This window comes from Lutra lutra, chromosome 17 (assembly GCF_902655055.1).
Source record: "Lutra lutra chromosome 17, mLutLut1.2, whole genome shotgun sequence".
Taxonomy (NCBI): Eukaryota; Metazoa; Chordata; class Mammalia; order Carnivora; family Mustelidae; genus Lutra; species Lutra lutra.
Window position 1 is genome coordinate 47,592,145 of NC_062294.1, and position 22,149 is coordinate 47,614,293.

The window sequence follows — 22,149 nt, forward strand, 5'->3', positions numbered from 1 at the left end:
TTTTTGGAACATTCCTGATGGTCGGAGTGAAGGGAAATCCTCTTGGTGGGGAGAGCTTCAGGAAGTGCACCTGTTGTTCATTGTGCTTGGAAGGAGACACGGCCTGGGTATGGTTGTGTACCGACTCACGGGTTGTGGCTAATGATATGGTTACATGGTCAGACACTTGGAAGGAACATGGTTGGAAAATCGGTGACAAGGAGGTCTGGGGAGAAGGTATGTGGATAGATTATTCTGAACGCTCACCATGCACTTCAGCATGGGAAGATTTTAATACTTAAGTGTATCGGTGGCCTGTTCTGTGGCTATCAATCAGTCAGCCTCTTTCCCTAGCCAACCTGTCATTCCCTGGGTGGCTCATGAACAAAGTGGCCACAGTGGGGGTGGTTTATGCACTGGCTCAGCATTATGAACTTCGGCTCACCAAGGCTAACCTAGCCATGGCCACCGCTGAGTGCTCCATTTGCCAGCTCCCTGGTATGGCCCCATTCCCCAGGGTGACCAGACAGCTGTCTGCTGGCAGGTTGATGACGACCATTTCCAGGATGGAAGGAGCACTGTTTTGTTCTTACTGGATGGATACTCACTCTGGATACAGATTTGCCTTCCCTACACACAAAGCTCCTGATGAAATGACCATCCATGGGTTCACAGAATGCCTTCTCAACTGCCACAGTGTTCCACACAGCACTGCTTCTGATCAAGGGACTCACTTCAGAGCAAATAAAATGCAGCAGTGTGTGCGCACATTCATCATAATCCTGAAGAAGCTATTTTGAGTGAAAAGTGGGGCTTGACTTTTGGACACTCAGTGACAGCACCAGCTTGGGTTGGAGGGAAGGACTCCAGGAAGTTCTACATGCTCTGAGTCTACATCCAGTCTGTGCGGTTTCTCCCATAGCCAGGATTCTCATGTCTAGGAATCGAGGGCTAGAAATGGGAGTAGTACCGCTCACTATACCTCTCGTGATCCACCGGCAAAATGTCGTTTCCTGTCCCTGTGGCATTATGTGCTGCTGACCTAGAAGTTAGTTCCAAAGGGAGGAATATTTCTACCAGGAGATACAATAATGATTCCATTGACACATCACTCCAGGCCATCCAGAGAGTGCAGTGCCTAGGAGAACGGTGATCTCAGCTTCACTTCTCTCCGCCCACACATGCTGGCTAGTGGGCCCAGAGACTGTGAGGCCCCGGCGACCTCAGGAGCAGCTGCCTCAAGCAGGAGTAGGTGGGGCCACTGGCCAAGGCCAGCCACAGAGGCCTAGAGAGAAGGTGGTGCAGGACAGAAACCCAGGGATGGGGATGGAAGGGGGAGGGGGAGGGGGAGAGGAGGAACACAGGCCTTAAGGTGGGGGTACTCCTAGGTGCTGGGTGAGACTCTGAGTGTAAAGTCATCTCAGCATTGTGAGGCCCAGGAGGCCCAGATCCTGATGAATAGGAGAGAAGCAGTTCCCACCTCACGTGGCCCGGGGACACAGAGAGGTGTGTGGTGCTGTGTGTTCCCAGGTCGAGGACCCTGTGCTGATGCCAGGTCCTGGGAGTGAGAAGGAAAGTTAACTTATCCATCTTCCTCCCTCTGCCCTCTTGACACAAACCTTCCCCTCCTGATGCACCCAGCTCCCTGCTCCTCCTCCTTCTCCCCACAGACCCACCACCCAGCATTCCAGCCACACAAATCACTGCTGCTCAGGGACACACACAGTATAACTTAACTGGAGACAACACACATTGATACATGTTCCTGGAAATCGGAGTTTGGTGACAATTTACTGAGGGAAGAGGCAAGGCAATGTACTTACAACAGCAGGCACTGGGACTCACAGAGCTGGAATATGATGGAGTATTAACACGATATGTGATCCATGTGAAATATCCACAGATTGATGTTGAATAAACATGAAGAATGGCTTGGCACCCTTACTTGGTCTTCTACGTTTCCCTCCTTGTCCACCAGAGGGCGGTAGAGCTGCGCCACAGCCAGGAGCCTTCCTCAGCCTGCCCACACCCAGCAGGGTCTGACCCTCCCCAGGCTCACTCACTCACAGTCTTCCTGGCTCTCCAGGCTCCCCGCACGGGATTCTGTCAGCACCTCTGGCCAGCCAGGCATCTGCCCATTGAGACTGGTCCCTCTGTGGACAGCTCGTCCCTCCCCACCCTCTGTCTTTCAAGGGGCGAAGGTCCACTCATGCTTCCAGTCTCAGCCAAAAGGTCACTTTCTCAGGAGTGCTCCATAGGACCCCCATCAGCAAAGACCCCCTGACATGCGTCAGTCGCACCAGACACTTTCCCTTCCTGGCCCTTCTCTTTTTGATAATTGACCCTTCAGTGCCATGATTTTCTAGTGCTGCTGGCCCTGGTACAGGGTAAACCCCATGAGTCCAGGGCCCACATTTGTCCTGTTCTCTGTAGAGTTCCCTGGATCCAGCCCAGGCCTGACACGTCACAGATGCCCAGTAAATACTCGCTGAAGGCATGAGGGAAAGCACACAATGTCCCCCCATGTGAACCTGGGGTCAGAGCCTCTTCCCTGCAGACTGAGGCCACTGGCATCAGCATGGGAGGAGGCCAGCATGTGCCTGAAGCTGTCCCTGTAAGCTGTCGGGCCTTTACCCCTCCTAGATTCAGGAGGAAGGACAGGGGCCTCCTACAGTTAGAGGTCGGACCCCCATTCATTCCCACAACATGGACACCCCCTCCTATCTGGATCTTGTGAATGACTTCTCCCTTGGAAGGCCTGGCTGGGCAGCCTGTGTCCTTCCTCTTCTCTCAGAGATCTGACCGCGCACAAATTCTGGATCACAAACCTGGATGTGGTTACTACCAGGGGAGTTCAGAGCCCCACCCTGACCTCCAAAGATATCAGGAGCTGACTCCTCATCCTGAGGACCCCTGGTCTGTGGGGACACCTGCTATGTCTCCCTGAAGATGTCTCAGTAGCCCAAGTTGTCCTGGGGAACAAGGGGGAACTTCCCAGGTAGGTGAGACAGGAGAACCCAGCATCTGCCTGTGTTTCCCCCGGGGCTGAGTCTCTGGGTAGGGCCACCCCAGCTCCTGGTTCCTGTGGAGAGACCTAGAGCAGAGGAGAGACAGGGACACAGATGGCTCCCCTCCCTGTTGTGATGGGGAGACAGGACATTGTGGGGTCCAGCCCCCAGGCTGGCACCTTTTCCCCAAAGGCTCAAGAGACCCCTACGAGGTCATTCCTTGAAATCTCGAGGACAGAGAGCTCCTGCTGAGGGAGAAAATCCCTCTGGGTGGACAATTCTCCTGACACAAGAGCAGGAATCTTCTAGACTGTGCCTGTCTTCTCCCTGGGCTCATGCTGCCCTGGGATGGAGTCAGACAGTCTAGGACCCACAGGGACCAGGACCCGACCTGACCAGTCACTCACCTCTGCCCAGAGCTCAGGGACCCTCATCCTTTGGAGCCTGGTCGGCAGCCCTCATGCTGCCCCCAGACTCGCCTCCAGGGGACGATGTAGGGACATGCAGGCAACACACAGGACACTAAACCCTGAAGCTGGTTTTGGCTGAGGGGCAGGAGGAGCCTGGTTTCCATCCCTTTCTCCCACAGACCCTTCTGGGTCCCTCCCACATGCCTGCTCTGTCCTGCCCACTCCTTCTAGGGCCCTAGGAGCACCCTGATCTGTCAGGGGTCCCTGTGCAGCTCCCTATTCCCTGCTTGGCACCACCCATGGGGGAAGCAGGGTGACCACAGGAAGGTCCTCAGGCAGAGGACACAGACTGCCCAGGACGCTCAAGAGTACACGGAATGTCTCTGGGCCATAGTTCAGCCAATGGACACAGAGAGGGAGGGTCTCCTCGAAACATTTCCAGGAGCTGCAGCTGCCTGACCTCCCACCATCTCTTCTCTTCCCAGGACACACAGGAAACCCCCTTCGCACCTGGGAATGGCGCTCCTGAGACACCTGGTCCTGGGTCTCTGTCCCTGGAAGCAGAGACCAGACTGGGGACAATCAAGGATGGACTGTGGGTCCCTCACCTGTCATCATCCAGCCTGCCCCTTTCTCCTCCAGAGTCATCTCTGAAACCTGGCTGCCAGGATTCAGTCCAACCTCCCCAGAGCCTGTGAGAGCACTGGTGAGACCAGTGCCCAGCTGGCCTTCTCTGTTACGAAGGAAACTAATCCTCGGTATCTGGGGACCCTGGGGCTCTGTGTGTGGTGCCCACAGACTCAAGGCCAGGACACAGTAGGGGAGTGGAGAGAAGGGCCATCCTCTAAGGGAACTGGGTCCTCCTCAGTCTTGCTGTTCAGAGTGTGCTTCCCGGGCCAGGTTGGTCAGCATCACCTGGGAGCTTGGTAGAGGCAGACTCTGGGGTCCACTCCACACCCGCTGAGTCAGACTCTGCATTTTCACAGGATCTGCAGACCCTCCATGGGCACAGGAAGGGGCAGAGGCGGCCGCACCCCCCACATCATGGGGTCTCAGCCTGGCTGGGCATCTGCTGAAGCAGCATTTCTAGGTGTCCCCTGGGCATTCACAGTCTTGATACAGTTCCACAGGTGATTACAGTGCACAGTGGGGGTGACATCCCAGTGATAGGAGTTCCTGAGGCAGCCCCCAGGCTCCTGCTCCGAAGGGGAAAGCCACAAGGGGAGGAGAGGGGGCTGTAGGGGTGCTGTCCCTGTACCTTAACCCCAAGCTGTGTGGGTCATCGGACCCCAACGTGACAGGCTTGTGCTTGTCCAAACAAGGGCATGTGTGCGTTCTCCCATATCCTGGGAAATCACAGCTGAAGAGGGAGAGGCCTCAGCCGTTCCCAGGGAACTCCGAAACTTAGACAGAAATGAAAGGGAAAGAAGGGGACAAAGGAGTGGGGAAGTGAGGGGAGGGGATCTAGCAGAGACCCCGCCCTGGCTCACGTGACCGTGACCGGGCCCTGTGTCCCTGCCCCCCAGAGGACAATCAGCTCAGAAGCAGGAAGGACTGCAGAGCTGACACGTTGGGACAGCAGTGCTCCAAGCATTTCTGAAGCAGAGGCTCTTCTCACAGAGGGAGGGACAGAGCGGGCAGTAGGTACCATGGAGCCCACTTCGGCCACTCCCCGAGGAGGACGAGTTCCCTGGCAGGACCTCCTGCTGGCAGGTGAGAGGGACAATTCCCTGGGAGGCAGCAGCAGGTTAAGAGAGAGAGGCTGGCTGGGGTCTCCAGGGAGGACAGGACTCTGAGAGGGGACAGAGGAGCAGGGCAGGACTGGGGGAGCTGCTCAGCGATAGGACTGTCTCATGATCTGGAAGTGGTGAGCCAAGGGCTGTTTCCCAAGTTACTGAGGGCTGAATTTTGAAAACGTATGATAACAACAACCCTACTGGGGTCCTTATTAGGGACCCTAAGAGCTGTCCCTTCCTACCAACCTGAGATCTTGACAAATGCCAGACTTGGAGGGCCCTGGGGACACATTCATTCAGCCCCGGGTATTTGCCGCCTGCCCCACCACCGGGGTACAGCACAGATCAGACGAGTCTCTGCCCTCCCCGAGCTCACTTCTGTGGGGACAAAGACAGACACTCAGAGACGTCTAGAATGTGAGGTCAGGTACTGACAAGCGTCATGACGGGAACACAACAGGGAAAGGTCAGGACGTAGAAACAGAGGGTCTTCAGAGGAGGCGGTCAGGGCGGGCCTCTCCCGAGGACCCCTTGAGCGTGAGCAGGTATCTGAGGGCAGTGAGGGAGTGAGAGACACACATGGGAGGAAGTTGTTCCAAACAGAGGAAGTAAGTTCAGAGGTGAAGCAGTGCGGTCATGCCGCTGACCTTGACCAGCAGAGACACACACAGACACACAGATACCGGTGCACACTCACATACACACCCTGTGAGGCTGGGGGATGAGGACCTGCTTCATCTGCAGGGCCCCAGCTTTCCCTCCGACACCTAGGTCCAGACCCTGATCCGTCTGCTCCCTTCCTCCTAGTCTCGCTCTTAACCCTCTGGAACCCGCCCACCACTGCCCAAGTCACTGTGGAGTCCGTGCCGCCCAGAGCTGCCGAAGGGAAGGACGTCCTTCTGCAAGTCCACAATCTGCCTAGGGATACTGGACGCTTCAACTGGTTCAAAGGGGACACAACAGAGGAGAACCGTCGTATTGTATCATATATAGTAGATGCACAAAAAACTATTCCAGGACTTGCACACAGCGGCAGAGAGACAGTGTACCCCAATGGATCCCTGCTGTTCCAGAACATCACCCTGAATGACACAGGAGTCTACACCCTACAATTCATAAATAGTACTTATGACACGGAACAAGTAACTGGACAGCTCCATGTATTCCGTGAGTAATTCCCTCTCACCTCTGGTGCTGGGTGGGGGGAATTCTACTTCATACACAGGATGACAGGCCAGGACTGGGCCTCCATCCCCCTCTGCATTATGTCCTGGGGGGGGGGGAGGGTTCCAGCATTTAGTGCAGGACACAGAGTGGAGACTAACTTCCTAAGACTGGAATTCCTTTCCTGGAATCCAGACTCTGGGATCATCTGAGAAAGACTCTGCAGGGTCCAGCCAGGGCCAACCTGAGGGGCCCCCTGGGATTGTTACCAGAGCTCAGCCTAGAAATCCCCTGCCCAGACTCCTGTCTCAGGGCTCCTGACTCCAGTGACTGTGGGGGTTCCGTGACAGGCTTGGGTTTTGGCTTCCTGGCACCTCTGACTGGGAGCAATGATTTCCCAGCTGCCCGAGCCGGTCACCATCGGCACCAAGAGCCTCATCTGGGGAGTGGCAGAGCCTGGTCCTTCACCTGTGAGTTGGGGTGGAAAACAGGGATAGGGAAGGTCCCGGGGCTATTGTATGATGGCCCTGGGGGGATAGGAGACCCCAGAGGAAGGTCAGTACCCCCAGGGAGGAACAGAGGAGAGAAGGTGCTCCTGGCAGCAACTTCCATACCAGGGGTCCGGCCCACGGAGCGGTCTCTCATGCAGGCAAGTAACAGCTGTTTATGGGGCAGCTCCTCTCTACCAAGCCTTGGGTGAGGTAATTGTGAAAGGTTAATAACAGACAACATGGCAACCCTGAGACCACTTACTTGATTTTATTGAGGGGAAACTGAGGCATGGGGCAATGTAGACAACTGAGTCTACACAGAGTCACACAGGCAGATCACAATCCTACAAGGTCTGTCTGTAGCCACAGCCCTGTCTTCTCCACCCAGGCGGCCTTAGTAAGCATCTATGGACCCAGAGACCAGCTGTTGGATCAGACCTTTCTTCTTAGGGATCCATAGCTCAAGGTAGATTTTCTGGTCTGGGAAGTGAAAGCAAACAGAGAATTAATGTTTTTACTCAAGAACTAAATTACCTTCAACAATGATCAGAGTCAGTGCGGGGAATGCCCAGGCCTCCCCTCAGGTGGCCAATCCACAGCTCTCTGCATTGGACTTGGATTCACTTACTGTTTCCTGATGTGCTGATATTATCCCACTACAGTATAAGGGAAAGGACTCTGCCTGCTCCTCCCAACTGTGTACCCCTAACCGGCACAGGGCCCAACAACTCAACTGCTCTTTAATGAAGGAGGAAAGGAATGAATGAATGATTCATAATCTCTTCAGAGTCTGGTCCCTGGATGCAGAATTCTAGGAGGTTCTAGACATACCTGCTCCCTGTCCCTCTAGGGGCTGAGTCTCTTGTTCTATGAGACCCATGCTCTCTGACCACCAGCCCCTCAGGCCACTCCCAGAGAGTCTCATGATGACTGTGGTGTTGCTCAGCTATGGGAGGATCCCGTCCTTGGGTCAGCTGTGGGCTCTCAATGCCTGGAGTCTTTGGAGTCACTTGTAACCCTCACTGCTCACAGCCTGGAACATTTCTGGCTCTCTTCTCTGTCCATGTTCCTAATCTTCCTCCTCCTCCTCCTCCTGTCCAGCTGGGACTACCCCTGCTCTGCACACTCTTCTTTACCCTTAAGCCTTCCCTGGATTCTTCCACTAACACCTGTGGCTAGGCCCACCCTCACAGGCAATAGTAAAGGACACAGAATTCAGTCAGAGCAGCAGCCTCTGCTGGGCTCCATCAGGAGCCAGTTTCCCCAGGTCACCAGGAGAGTGAGCTTTCGCTGTGCCCTCATCCAGGGCTCTTTCCTTCCATGACGGCAACAAGTGGGACACACCACATGACAGGGACATGTGACCCCTCAATCTACTCTCTACATGACTCCACCAGAGCGTCAAAGGCAGAAGGGGGCTGGTCTGCAGTCCCCAAAACTCATGGGCTCATTTCATGCCTTTACTCCTGATTCATATCCTCATCCTGGCAAGGCTCTCATTGTTCCCAGTGGGGGTGGCCAGACCCTGCGCCATCTGACTGGTCCAGTGCCTTTTCCACACACACACACACACACACGGGTGCTCCTGAGAACACCTCTACCGCAGGGTGGGATCCTCTCACATGGTGAGATCTACCAGTCACTGTCCTCTCACTTAGATGCTGCCCAATTTGGACAAATTTGATCAAACTTGTGTTTCCTGAGATCAAAAGAAAGCCACATACAAGCATTGGGTTTCTTCCCATTTTGACTGTAGAAATTAGTGACAGGGACTTTCTTTCCTAAATTTACTAACATAACGCATATCACTTCTACTAATTTGGTATCATTCCTCCCTTTATATAACAGAGGCACCTCAGACTCTTCCTGGATCAATTCTCTTCCTTAACAGGACTCATGTGTCTTTCTCTACCCAGGGAGTCACGGATTTCAAACCCACTATAACATCTTCCTTTGCTCATAATGTGATTCTGGTGGGACTGCAGAACTTGGTCTACAACATATATCTGTCTCATAACTGCATTTACAAATGGTCCACGAAGGCCAGATATCCTCACCCCCACCTCCTACCTCACCTCCCACCATTCACCCCTTCTGCATTTGAAAACAGCCGCTTGTATTTCAGGAAAGATGAGCATCGTCCTCACTGGCCTCTGAAGTGAGAAAAGAGACTTTAAAGACCAAGGGCAGAGCACACAGTTCTCTGCCAAAGCCAGTCAGGCCCTGCCTGTCCCCCTGACTCTTTCCTGGATCATTTCTAGTCTTGACTCTGCTCCACCACCATCTCAGGTCAGTCACTGTGGAACACCTGGGGAGACCTGCCCTACTTCGTGGCCCTGCAGCCTGGGTGCTGACCTGCCCTCTGGGCTTGCCCCTGGTGTCCCCAGGTATTACTTCTGCTGAAATACTCCCTTCCAGGCCATGCTGTCCAGTGTTCTCCGGGCTTATGAGCTCTGGGAAGGCCCATCATGACCCATCTCTAGGACAACCCTGGAAAACAAGGCCTCAGGGGAAAAACACGTGTAGGCTGACTGGTGGAGGTCTGTGCCGTAGAAAGGGCCTCAGCACCTGCACTTTTCAGGTGAGGCCTCTGAGCCTGGTCAGTCAGGGAAGAGCCAGGAGAGGTCCAGGGTGGTCTCTGACTTCCTGTCCTGTGTCTTTCACAACCAAACCCTGATGCTTCTTTGACCTGAGAGAGCCTGTGCTTGCTCTTGGACAGACAGCAGGCAGCCTGTGTTCTCTGAGGCTCAGATCCTCATGCATTTGTCTTGAGATACACAGATCTGCCTTATTCTTTGAAGGGCTCTGGTTGGCTGAGAGGTGAGAGATGCCAACTCTGATTCAAGATGCCTATGGAGGAATCACAGGTACCACCCAGGGCAATGTTCTTTCTGTTGTCTGCGCAGCGGAGTTACCCAAACCCCACATCACAAGCAACAACTCCAACCCCGTGGAGAATGTGGATTCTGTGCTATTAACCTGTGAACCTCAGACTCAGAACACGAGCTACCTGTGGTCAGTAAGCAGTAAGAGCCGCCCGGCCAGCACCAGGCTGGAGCTGTCCCTGGACAACAGGACTCTCACTATACATGGTGTCACAAGGGATGACACAGGACCCTATGTGTGTGCAACTTGGAACCCAGTGAGTGACGGTCGTAGTGACCCATTCACCCTGAATGTTCTCTGTGAGTAGCTTCCGTTCTTCCCAAACCCGGGCTGCCAACCCAAATCCACACAGCCAGGGGCCAGGCCACATCCATCCTTCTGGGGTCTGAGTCCATGACTCTAAGCTGGACCCCCAGGCTGGCCATGGCTTCTTGTCCCAGGCAAACCTGGGCAGCCCGGCCTAAACCAAGACTAGGAGGGGACAGGCTGCTCTTCCCTGAGAGGGTCACCAGCCTGTGAGGGGAAACAGGTGAATGTTTCAGACCCAGGCTGAACACAGGGGGCTTCTAGTTGGGACTTTTTAAAATGAGGTTGGGACCCAGCTCAGAGGTACACTGTGGCCCTTGTACAGACCAGATGCTTCCCCTTCCTTTGGATTACATCAACTGTGGCTTTATTCTGTTTGCTCCAGATGGCCCGGACGCCCCCACCATTTCCCCCTCAGACTCCTATTACCATCCAGGGGCCAACCTCAATCTCTCCTGCCACGCAGCCTCTAACCCGCCCGCACAGTATTCTTGGCTTATCAATGGGAGGCCCCAGCCATACACACAGGAGCTCTTTATCCCCAGCATCACTGCGAACGATAGTGGATCCTATACCTGCCTCGCCTCTAACTCTGCCACTCGCCTCAATAAGACCACAGTCAAGACTATCACAGTCTCTGGTAAGTGGGTCCCTGGAGCATCTGTATGGATCGCTGTGGTGAAGGTCTGTCTGGCTTCCAGAAAAGAACCTAGAAGTTATTTCCCATTTGCTTATGTCACAAGCAAATACCAAATCTGTCCCTGAACTCTCCCATTACATGGCTGCAGACACTTCCTCCCCTTGCTCTCTGATTTCTCAAGGCAGACCTTGGGTCTGGCCTGGAATGTGGGAATAGGGTTCTCTCAGCCCCAGAAAGCCCCATGTGGTGGAGGGGGCTTACAGTGGGAGAAGGAAGGTCCTTTTGCTCCTGGTTCGCCCTGTGACTGACTCTGCTCTGATGTCATCTGTGGTGGGACAGGAGCATATGGAGAAGGTACAGGAAGAAGCCTGTCTTCAATCTGGCCAAATTGTGCTACCAGTTGTGCCAGAGTCTCCCTCATGTGAGGCCGCCAAGAAATGGGCAAAGCAAGCCCTGAGGCAAGGCAGACCCTCTGACTGTGTCAGGCTCCGAAGTCTACCAGTTCTAGAACTCTCCGTGAAACCAGCACGTCTGATACACCAAACGAGAGCAATGAGTAATGGTAGATTCCCCAACAGAGTCCCTTCGCGGGACAGAAGGAACAGTGCCAAAAGTATATATTTATACCTACAGCTAAGAGTACCAGCCTTCTGTTAAAACTGTGACCATTACTCTAAAGATTTCCTTTCTGTAATATTCAATTCACAGCCAGGAAGTAAAAGTCTGATTCAGATTGAGAAACCCTTTAGATTGGAACTTCTCCAGGTCCTAAGCTCACAAAGACTGGCTGGGCCATTCTCATTTTCTAATAAATTATTTAACAAAAGGGAAATGCCTTCCCTTTCTATGTAAAGCTACCATACTAGAGAGGGGGCCTGATCTTTTCAGAAAGCTCTAGACAAGGGTCATGAGAAAGCCACTGTGTAAAAAATTCCACCTGATGAGGAGGATGCTGGACACATGGGCTTAGAAGAGGTTCCTGGTGCTGATACCACAGTGATGTCTGGATGGAGCAGACACATGACTAAGGGCCAGAGGGAACCTGAGGGTCAGAGGGCAAGGGACAGCCCTCTCCTTACAGATCATCACCTGAACAGAGACACTCATCCTTCTGCAGACAGCAGGGCCATCCTCTGGGGCCCTCCGACTGGCTGGCATCTCAGAGGAAGGAGTGTGGCTCCACGCCCCAGGGGCCCATTCTCATCAGCCACCTCCTGTGTTTCCCCACAGAGCCCTTGGCCCAGCCCACTCTCCATGCCAGCAACACCACACTCACAGAAGACGACTCTGTGGTCCTGACCTGCTCCACAAATAACACTGGGGTCTCTATCGGGTGGCTCTTCAATGGCCAGAGTCTAAAGGTCACGGAGAGGATGATGCTGTCCCAGGACAACAGCACCCTTACCATACGCCCTGTCAGGAAGGAGGATGCCGGCAATTACCAGTGTGAGGTCTCCAACCCAGGCGATTCCAGTAAAAGTGACCCTGTCAGGCTGGCTGTGAAAGGTAACTGACACCTTTCCCAGAGTAACATCCTGGGACAATCACTCTACCAATGATGTGCAAAATGGATAGAAGTCACAGGGGGCAGAAGAGCAGAATAGAATCAAGAGAACATTTCAGTAAACAGGATGGTAGAGTGGTTAAGAGCTAAGTCTCTGAATCAGATATACTCAGTTTCTTATCCTAGGTCTGGCATTTACTGTGTGACCTTATACAAGATTCGTTTTTTCCTCTGTTACCATTTTTTTGTGCCATATAATACACATAAGGTTTATCATTTTAACCATTTTCAGTTTACAGTTCAGTGGCAATAGTACACCTGTATTGTTGTGTAGCTGTCACCACTATCCATTAAACAGTCACTTCCTACTCCCGATTTGAACCCCATAACCACCATCTTATTTGCTGTCTCTAGAATGTGACTATTCTAAGATTAAGTGGAATCATAATGACATTTATTTTTTTGTGTGTCTCTGGATTTTTTCACTTAGCATAACGTCTTCAGGGTTCATCCATGTTGTAGCATGTCATAATTTCATTCATTTTTTATTTTTTATTTTTTTAAAGATTTTATTTATTTATTTGACAGACAGAAATCACAAGTAGGCAGAGAGGCAGAGAGAGAGAGAGAAGGAAGCAGGCTTCCTGCTGAGCAGAGAGCCTGATGTGGGGCTCGATCCCAGGACCCTGAGATCATGACCTGAGCTGAAGGCAGAGGCTTTAACCCACTGAACCACCCAGGCGCCCTTCAATCCTTTTTAAAAGCTGAATAATATTCCCTCTTGTGTATCACATTTTGTTTATCATTTATCTGTCTATGCACTTTTAAGGTTTTTTTTTCACCTCATGGGTGTACAAATATCTACTAAAATCCCTGCTTTCAATTTATTGGGGCATAGATCCAGAAGTGGAATTATTGCATCAAATGGTAATTCTTTGTTCAAATTTTTGACAAACTCCCATACCATTTCCACAGTGACTGCACCACTTACAGACCCACCAGCAAATGCAATGAAGTTTCAACTTCTCCACATCCTCGCCAACACTTGTTTTCTCTTTTTTTGTTTCATTTTGTTTTGTTTTGAATGACATCCATCCTAATGGGTATGAGGTGATATCTAATTGTGGTTTATACCTGCATTTCCCTGATCGTGAATGATGCTGAGCCTCTTTCCATGTGCCTGTCGGCCATCTGCCTGCCTTCTTTGTAGAAATGTCTGTTTAAGTCCTCTGCCCACCCTTTTTTATTTTTTTAAGATTTTATTTATCTGACAGAGAGACAGCGAGAGAGGGAACACAAGCAGGGGGAATGGGAGAGGGAGAGGGAGAAGAAGGCTTCCCACTGAGATGGGAGCCTGATGCAGGGCTCCATCCCAGGACCCTGGGATCATGACCTGAGCTGAGGGCAGATGCTTAATGACTCAGCCATCCAGGCGCCCCTCATTTTTTCTATTAGGTATTTTTGTTGCTGAGTTATAGTTCTCTATTATGGATATTAACCCCTTATGGGATATGTGATTTGTAAATATTTTCTCCCACTCTATGTGTTGTTTTATCATTTTGTGGATAGTGTGCTTTGATGTACAAAAGCTTATAATTTTAATTGAAGCCAATTTATCTAGTTTTTTTTTTATTGCCTATACTTTTAGTTTCATATCTAAGAAATCGTTGCCAAACCCAAAGTCATGAAGTTTCACCCTGTGTTTTCTTCTAAGAGGTTTTATAGTTCTAGCTCTTATATTTAGGTCTCTGATCCACTTTGAGTTCATTTTTATATGTGGTGTTAAGTAAGCATTCAGTTCTTTTGCATGGATGTCTAGTTTTCCCAACACCCATTTGCTGAAAAGGCTGTCTTTTCTCCATTGAATAGTCTTGGCACCCCTGTCAAAAACGGTGTGACGTGTATGTAAAGTTTTATTTCTGGGATCTCTATTCTATTTCATTGGTCTATTTGCTTGTCTGTATGCTAGTACCACACTGTTTTGATTACTGTAGCTTTGTAGTAAATTTTGAAATCAGGAAATGTGAGTCCTCCAACTTTGTTCTTTGTTTTGGATATTTGGGGTCCCTTGAAGTTACATATGAATTTTAGGATAGATGTCTCTATTTTTGAAAAAAAAAGTCATTGGTATTTTGACCAAGATTTCACTGAATCTGCAGATCACTTTGGGTAGTACTGTCTTCTTAAGTCTTCCAAACGATGAACATGGAATGTCTTCACATTTATTTAGGTCTTTAATTTCTTTCAGCAGTGCTGTGTAGTTTTCAGTGTATAAGTCTTTCACCTCCTTGGTTAAATAAGTTCCTAAGTATTCTATTCTTTTTGATGCTGTGGTAAATAGAATTTTCTTAATTTCCTTTTTGGATTATTCATTGTTAATATATAGAAATATAACTGATTTCTGTGTGTTGATTTAGTATCTTGCAACTTTGCTATATTTATCAGTTATAACAGATTTTGTGGACTCTTTAGTGTTTTCTATGTGTAAGTTCATGTCCTCTGTGAACAAAGATCATTTTATACTTCTTCTTTCCAATTTGGATACCTTTGCCTAATTATAGCCCTAACTAGAACTTCCAGTGCTATTTTGGATAAAAGTGACAAAAACAGGCATCCCTGTCTTGTTCCTGATCTTAGAGGAAAAACTTTGAGTCTTTCAATATTGAGTTAGGTGTTGGTGGTGAGTTTTTCATCTGTGGCCATTATCATATCGAGGCAGTTTCCTTCTATTACTACTTTTAGAGTTTTTATCATGAAAGGATATTGAATTTTGTTGGATGCCCTTACTGATTCAATCTCCTTACTAGTTACAGGTTTTTTCATATTTTCTATTTCTTCATGATTCCATCTTGGTTGGTTTTGTGTTTCTAAGAATTTGTCCATTTCATCCAGGTTATCCAATTTGTTTGCAATTATTCATAGTACTTTTAAAATATTTATTATCTTATAATATTTATTATTTGTAATATTTATTATTTCTATAAAATTGATAGTGATTTCCCCCACTTTCAATTCTGATTTTAGTAATTTGAATCTTTTTTTAAATTAAAGTTTTGTTAATTTTATTCATCATTTTTAAGACTCAACTTTTGGTTTCATAGATTTTCTCTATTGTTTTTCTACTCATTATTTTATTTATCCCCACTCTAATCCTTATTATTCTCTTCCTTCTGCTAGCTTTGGGTTTAGTTTGTTCTTCTTTTTTCAGTTTCTTATAAAGTTAGTTTATTGTAAAGTGGAAATATTGTAAAGTGGAAAGGGTTATTATATGGATCAAATGAGATATATGTATTTACCACAGAGCCTGGTACATACTAAGTATGCCATAATAGTAGCTAAACATTAGTACATCAGGCTTGTGTTGGCTGGTGAAGAAAACAAAAATAAAAAAAAAAAACAGATGCAAATGTATTATTTATGGCTGTAGAAGGCATTAGGCAAAAAGCCAGTGGGACATAGTTCCTGACTGAATACAGGAAAGGATAAAAAGGAGTCAAATGCAAAGTTTCAAGCCTGCTATGTTAGTTTTAATCCCCTGAGATGTGATCAAACTGGGACTGTTTATTTATTTATATTTATTGGGAAAATATTTATTTATTTATTGGGGAAAATGCCTGTGAGGGAAAGACAGGAGTGGGAGGAACCTGGGAGGTTGCTCAGACCATCGTGTAATTGTGACAGAATGAAGTTTTAGATCAAAGCGCAGCTATGTAAGGGTGCCTGTCTGCAAGGCTGATGTGAGGAGGGGTCCTTGAACTCAAGTCACCCTTTAGAGGAAAATGGTTTCTCACAGAATTGGGCTTATTTCATATCCTTTCCCCCTCCTGTCAGAAGTATGGGCTCTGTGCAAAGGAGATGGGTGAATTCAGAATGCACTCCCCAGGCCTTCCGTCACTTAAGTCCTCACCACAAGAAACCCAAGGGGCACATACTTGTGGCTGCCACAGCTGGCACATGAAAAGGTGGGAAGTTATAGAAAAATAGCAATCAGTCTTTCACACATTTCCAAAGCCTTCAAAAATATCTGAGTGCAGACAGGACAGGATGGAACTGAGGTAAGACTGATCACCAGCCCAAAAATACAGTGAGAGAAAAAAAATCAAAGGATGAAGTCAACTAATCACCGCACAGCAACCTTCCCACAGAAAATGTATTCCTTGAAGGAACAAGTAGAGACTACTACACATTGAGAGTTGTCCCCCAGGGGACCCCACTGTGAAATAATGTCACTTTCATTCATTCTTCTCTCTTCTTTCCATGACAGGTGATTTAACGCAGTCAAATTCTGGCCTCCCACCTGGGGCTATTGCTGGCATCATTGTTGGAGTCATGGCTGGGGTTGCTGTGATAGCAGCCCTGGTGTACTTTCTGTTTATCAGAAAGACTGGCGGGTATGATGACCTTTCGTCTTGTTCTGCTTTCTCCAAGGCTAACTGCCATGCTTGGGAGAGGGAAGAAGACTTTGCCCCTGTCTCTGCACCTGGATCTGCTCCTCCCTTCTTTCTAAACCCTTGCTTCCTGGCACTAATTCCTGTGGATCTCTTCTTCATGCTTCCCGGACCCCACTCACTCTTGGACACAGTTATTCCTATCTGCATCTGGCTTAGAGGGGGAAGATCCCCCTATGTTTTTGTCTCCCAGTCAGGGAAGACAAGGTCCCAGGAGGAAACAAATGAGGAAATGAAAGGAGGAGCAGGAGAAAGTGAGTCGCGTGCTCTTTGGACAGTTGTAGGAGGGAGGGATAGGACAGGAGGAGAACCTAAGAAAAGGCAAAAACAACCAAAGGCCTCTTGGACAATAAGTAAACTGAGAAAAAAGCTACCCTCTACCTACAGAAGGGGAAAGGTGTCAGAGTCCAACTAGGCTCCGATGCAACTGATAAGCAACGGACCCACATGTGGACATCCAGCAAACAGGAAAGGAACAAATCCTAGAAGGGATCGTGGGTAGACTGAATGCGGAGGCCCTAAGAGGAAAGGCAGTACCAACCACGGTATAAATGAACACTGAGGAACCCCAAGGAATTATTTGCTGACCATGTCCTTCCTAATTCAAGAAGCAAAGGTCCTGTGCTTGGGAATGGCAGTCACAGTGTCTGATATTTATTTAGGGCAAATGACCTGCGTGATGTCACAGAGCACAAACCCTCAGCCTCCAACCACAGTAAGTAAAGCCACTCACCCAGTGAGACCTGGTGTGTTCCACCATGTGCCCTGCCATAGCAGGGAATCCTGGATTCCCAAACTATTTCTGACCTTCTGAACTTTCGGAAGGGGATGTCCATTTACTAACCTTAGGTTGGCATAGGTCCTCACACCCTTCTAGCCACAAAAGATTTCCCTGAGACACAGCCCTGGGAGAAATATTCACTCTGCCTGGGCCAAGCAGGCCTGAGCAAGATGGACCCATTTTCAGGAGTCATTTCCTTGCCCGCACTCCTCCCCTCCTGCTTCTATGACGGATGTGGACATTCCTTTGGTGAAACCTTCTCTGTCTTATGGTGCTCTGGGTACTGTGGGCCTCAATGTCCCTCCTTGCCACTAAAGCCTGTTGCTGAGAAATACATCCGGGTGAAAATTAAGACCCTGTGAACTGGAAGAAATTGTCAGAAGTGGACTGGGGCCTCCTGTGGCTCTACTCTTGGCCCTCCTCTGGTACCAGTGCCCTGTGTCTGGACTACAGACTCTGAGGAAAGTGAATTCCTCAGGTGTTCATAGGCCACTTCCTTACCCCACCCTCCTGCCAACTGCCACCTCCTTAAGCTAGAAATCACAACAGCTTAGGACCCACCTCCCTACTCTCTCGCTCTCACCCCCTAACCCCACATTCTACGGCCGTAAATGCTCTTTGCATTTTCATGGATTGGGAAATCATCTTCTGTTTCCCCAGGTCAGGACCACTCTGACAATTTGTCTAAGGTAAGCACAGCCAGTTTCAATGTCTCATGGAAGTATCTCTGTGTAGAATGGGTTATTCTTTTTTTTTTTTTTAAATTTTTATTAATTTTTTAATTTATTTGACAGATAGAGATCACAAGTAGGCAGAGAGGCAGGCAGAGAGAGAGGAGGAAGCAGGCTCCCCACTGAGCAGAGAGCCAGATGTGGGGCTCGATCCCAGGACCCTGGGATCATGACCTGAGCCGAAGGCAGAGGCTTAACCCACTGAGCCACCCAGGCGCCCTAGAATGGGTTATTCTTGAAGATTCAAACACGAGATCAAATTTGGGTCAAAATTCCTCAATGTAGCAACAAACAAAGGATTACTGGTTAATGTCTCCCTGGAGTCTACCTCATTACAAGAATGTGGACTTTGGGGTGCCTGGGTGGCTCAGTTGGTTAGGCAACTGCCTTCGGCTCAGGTCATGATCCTGGAGTCCCGGGACTGAATCCCACATTGGGCTCCCTGCCCGGCAGAGAGTCTGCTTCTCCCGCTGACCTCTCTCCTCTCATGCTCTCTCTCTCTAATAAACAAATAAGAAAAATATTAAAAAAAAAAAAAGAATGTGGACTTTGGAATTAACCCCATCCTGTATTTAATCCTGGCTGTGACTCTCAGTAGCTCTGTGACCTTGGACAAGTAACTTAACTCTTTGAGCCATGGTTTTGCCATTTGTAAAATGGGCATGCTGTCTACTTCAAAGAGAAGTTGAAGGACTCAAACGAGACGACCACTGGAAAGCACCCAGCATAGTGCCCAGCATAAGTCATGAGATGGTTCTCCCTCCTCTACCCTCACTGACCCTGCTCTCACCAACAAAGGATGATATCCATTCTAATGGTTCTGAGGTCTTGGTTCCTTTACTTTACAATAATTTAACCAAATTTTTCTCAACCTTTCAGTAGAATACATATATATATACCAAAAAGTACTTAAATCATAAATATATTTTAACAATGTATAAATTTTCACGAGTTGACCACAAAAGTCACCCAGGTCAAGAAATAAAACATGTCACCCTCCCTTTCTCCCCCAAAAAACCCCTCCAGTTATTTCCTTCCAAAGAGTAACCACTATCCTGGCTTTCAGTGCACTAGATTACTTTTGTCTGTTTATGCCCTTACAAAATGGGATACACAGTACATCCTTGTATGTGTCTAGCTTCTTTCATTCAAAATTGTTTTGTGAGATTCATGCATGTCCTTCTATGCATTTGTAGACTGTCCATTCTCTGTTGCTGTATCACTGCATTCCAGTATGAGTAAATACTGTAATCTACCTCTTCTAATGATCACTCAACCGGATGTTAGCAAGCAGAGTAATCTTGGCTAATTAAAGCCCTTCTCCAAAGCTAAAAAGTTTCAAAATGTGATAGCACATGGTGCTGAATCACAGCACACAAGGTGAGGGTCTGACCTATGCTCTGATTTAACTGACCACACTGCTCATGCCTTTCAGAGTGAAGAAGTTGCATATTCTTCCCTGAACTTCAGTGCACACGAACCAAAGAAACCAACTTCAGTCTCCCCGTCCCCAGCAGACACAGAAACGGTGTATACGGAAGTACAAAAGAAGTAACGTGACCTGTCCTACTCACTGTGCTGACTCTTTCCAACCTTCTCATCCCCATCATGAGGAGACCCCTTTACCTTCAGGGAAAAGGGGAAGAAGCCTCTTTCTCCACATTATTCCCTAACAAGCACCTCCAGGCCGCCTTGTCACAGTCCCTCCCTTCAGTGTCAATACATGAGAAGGTACATCCGGGATTCCTAGGAAACCCAACCTTCCTTGTCATTGAAATTTGGCAAAGTGGACCTTGGGAAGTTCCACAACCTCTGCCCCTCTTCCTTTCCTTTTTTAAACTTCCCTATTCAACTCATAGTCATTCCTTCCCACCCCAGTCCTGTCCTATTGGAGTCTAACTTGAATTTGCCATAACCTTGAGAGTCCTCTCCTGACCCAATGAAATGTGTGTGCCAGGAAAGAAGAGAGAGAAGAAGTAGAAGTTTCTATCTCTCCAAAGCCCCTTGTGAACCCCACGCTGCACAGGAAAACAAATATGCTAACCTGGGAAATTCTACACCTTTGTCTATTGTCAGAGTTGTCTACCAGGGCCTAAACACATTAATGCTTAACTAGAAAGCCACCTAAGCCCTTTGACAAGCCTGTCCTCAGAGAACTCACTAGAAACAATTAGGAAAATTATTCACTGAGGTCAACAGGTGATTCCTAATGGAAAATGAAAAAAAAAAAAAAAGAATGTATGTTTCATAATTTTCTTCATCAAGGAAATGCCTACAGAAGGAGGGCTTACAGCGCTTCAGGGAGCTGTCAGGTCTTAGCAGAGATAATTAGAGCAGGGAGTTTGGGAAAGGAGTCAGAGAGCTACCCTTCAGAGATTATTTAAATAATTATTAAAGAATGCACTGTTTGGTGTGTTGGGTTTTTTTCCCTGAGATATTCTGCCATTGCAGTTTTTGCAAGTGCTTGTTCATGTGAAGGGGCTATTTCTACTTAGCTATATAAGCCGATCTGACTGTCTCCAGTCAAAGAAGCCACCAAAACCCCTCAAGTCCCCTTGGCCAGGAGTTCCTCAAGGTGCTCATGTCGGGGGCTCCAAAAAAGAAGAGCAGCAGTAGCAGTTTTCCTCTTTTGTGGCTAGAATGAGTCTAACTCAGTTTCCCGGCATCCTTGGCCAGTCTTCAACCACACCGCTTTCCACATCTCTGCTGTGCGTGGTGTCTGCCCCACTCACTTTCTCAGGAGACTTGGCCTCTGCTAAAGTGTGACTGGTCCTTGAGAAGTGGGGTGCTCTGAAGGGAACACACTCACACCCCTGTTGGCACTGCTCACCCTCCAGAAAGCTGCCCTGGTGCAGATGCTCCTGGGAAGCAGGGATGAGAAGGGTGTTAGGACAGGGGAGGGGGATAGCTGGTTCAGAGGCCCCGTGAACAGCCTCTGAAATGTTTTTTTCCCCATGGGCATCTAGGAGTCCCAGTGTGCAGAACAGAAAGGAAGGACAGGGGAAGGAGAGGCAACATATTTCCCAACCAGCCTCCTTCTAGACACAGTCTCTTTGTGGCTGTTGAGAAAAGGATTTCATTCGATATTACTCGATGTCATGCTGTGTCTAAGAGGCCCCTCAAAGAGGGCAAGTTGGGAATTCTGTGCACTCAGGTACCTCTTTCAAGGGTTTTCTAACTCTGACACAGTCTGTATGTACTTCCCCTCATCCATGCTATTCTGTGTTATTTAATTTTGTCTGGCTAGGGCCACTTCTGAATTATTTGTAAAATCTGCTTTATATTTATAATAAAAATTATAAAGTCAACATGAAGATGCTGCCTCGTGGTTAAAACTACTTTAGACAATATCTTCTTTACAGGAAGAAGAAAGAGAACTTGCTGAACTGGGAGTCAGAGTAGCCTAAGTTTGCAGATATTTGATCCAGTGACCAGAAAATCAGCTAAGTCATTTGCATGCTTGCTGATAAAGTGAGTCTATCTAGAAATTACAGGCTATAGCTTCAACCTGCTTGGGAGAAATTGCCTATTTTCTTCTGAGAGAGATGATTTCAGGAGTAAAAGATCTCTGGGCCTCATTAGTAGGGACAAGCAACACTTCCTGCACGGGTGGCCCTGATGAATGAGACGCAGCAGTACAGTTCGGGCTCCGAGCCTCCACAGGTCCAGTCACACAGACCCCTCTCTGGGTATTCTACCCGGAATAACCTTCATTTATTAATCCCACTAAGTATTAGCCTGTTCTCTCATCTCCTTCACTTCCAAGCTGTGGAAGCATGTGTGCTGCATCCCCTGTCCTTGTCACCTGCTTTCTCCTGTCCTCTGTGCATCTGTGCAGTGGTGCCTCCACCCCGAGACCGCTAGATGCAGCAGAAAGTCAGTATCTGTCCTTAGCCCAATTCAAGGGTATTTTCACCGTTCTCACCATTGTTCACTTTTCCAATGTCTAAGACCATGGACAACTTTTCCTTCTTGGACAATCTCCTCCTTCTGCCCCCTGACCTTTGTGTCACACCCCACGCCAGATTTAGTTGAGACGCGGACTGGATACTTCCACCACCACCC

The 22,149-nt window shown here is 48.7% G+C and overlaps 1 protein-coding gene and 1 long non-coding RNA gene across 10 annotated transcripts in view; one reads left to right on the forward strand and one right to left on the reverse strand.

The window, feature by feature from the left end:
* LOC125088640 (uncharacterized) overlaps positions 1-22,149 on the reverse strand; it is a 103,411-nt gene that overhangs the window by 13,534 nt on the left and 67,728 nt on the right. For 2 of the 3 annotated variants that reach the window (XR_007123746.1, XR_007123747.1), the window contains one exon: positions 7,042-7,268. The exons of the other annotated variant lie outside the window; for it this stretch is intronic. This is a non-coding gene — a long non-coding RNA (uncharacterized LOC125088640). Of the gene's footprint in view, positions 1-7,041; positions 7,269-22,149 lie in introns of those variants that run through there. 3 annotated transcript variants of the gene reach the window in all.
* Positions 4,935-21,398, forward strand: LOC125088632 (carcinoembryonic antigen-related cell adhesion molecule 1-like). 7 transcript variants are annotated; one of them, XM_047709853.1, is made up of 10 exons: positions 4,935-5,110; positions 5,941-6,300; positions 9,695-9,973; positions 10,366-10,620; positions 11,851-12,126; positions 16,389-16,515; positions 17,235-17,287; positions 18,014-18,042; positions 19,520-19,612; positions 21,051-21,398. In XM_047709853.1, the coding sequence occupies exons 1-10, from the start codon at positions 5,047-5,049 to the stop codon at positions 21,315-21,317; spliced, it is 1,803 nt and encodes a 600-aa protein (XP_047565809.1). In that variant the 5' UTR covers positions 4,935-5,046; the 3' UTR covers positions 21,318-21,398. The 7 variants fall into 7 exon arrangements, 6 of the variants coding, with proteins under 6 accessions (XP_047565809.1, XP_047565804.1, XP_047565805.1 ...); XM_047709848.1 differs by having other exon boundaries at positions 19,520-21,398; XM_047709849.1 differs by having other exon boundaries at positions 5,941-6,296; positions 9,691-9,973; positions 19,520-21,398.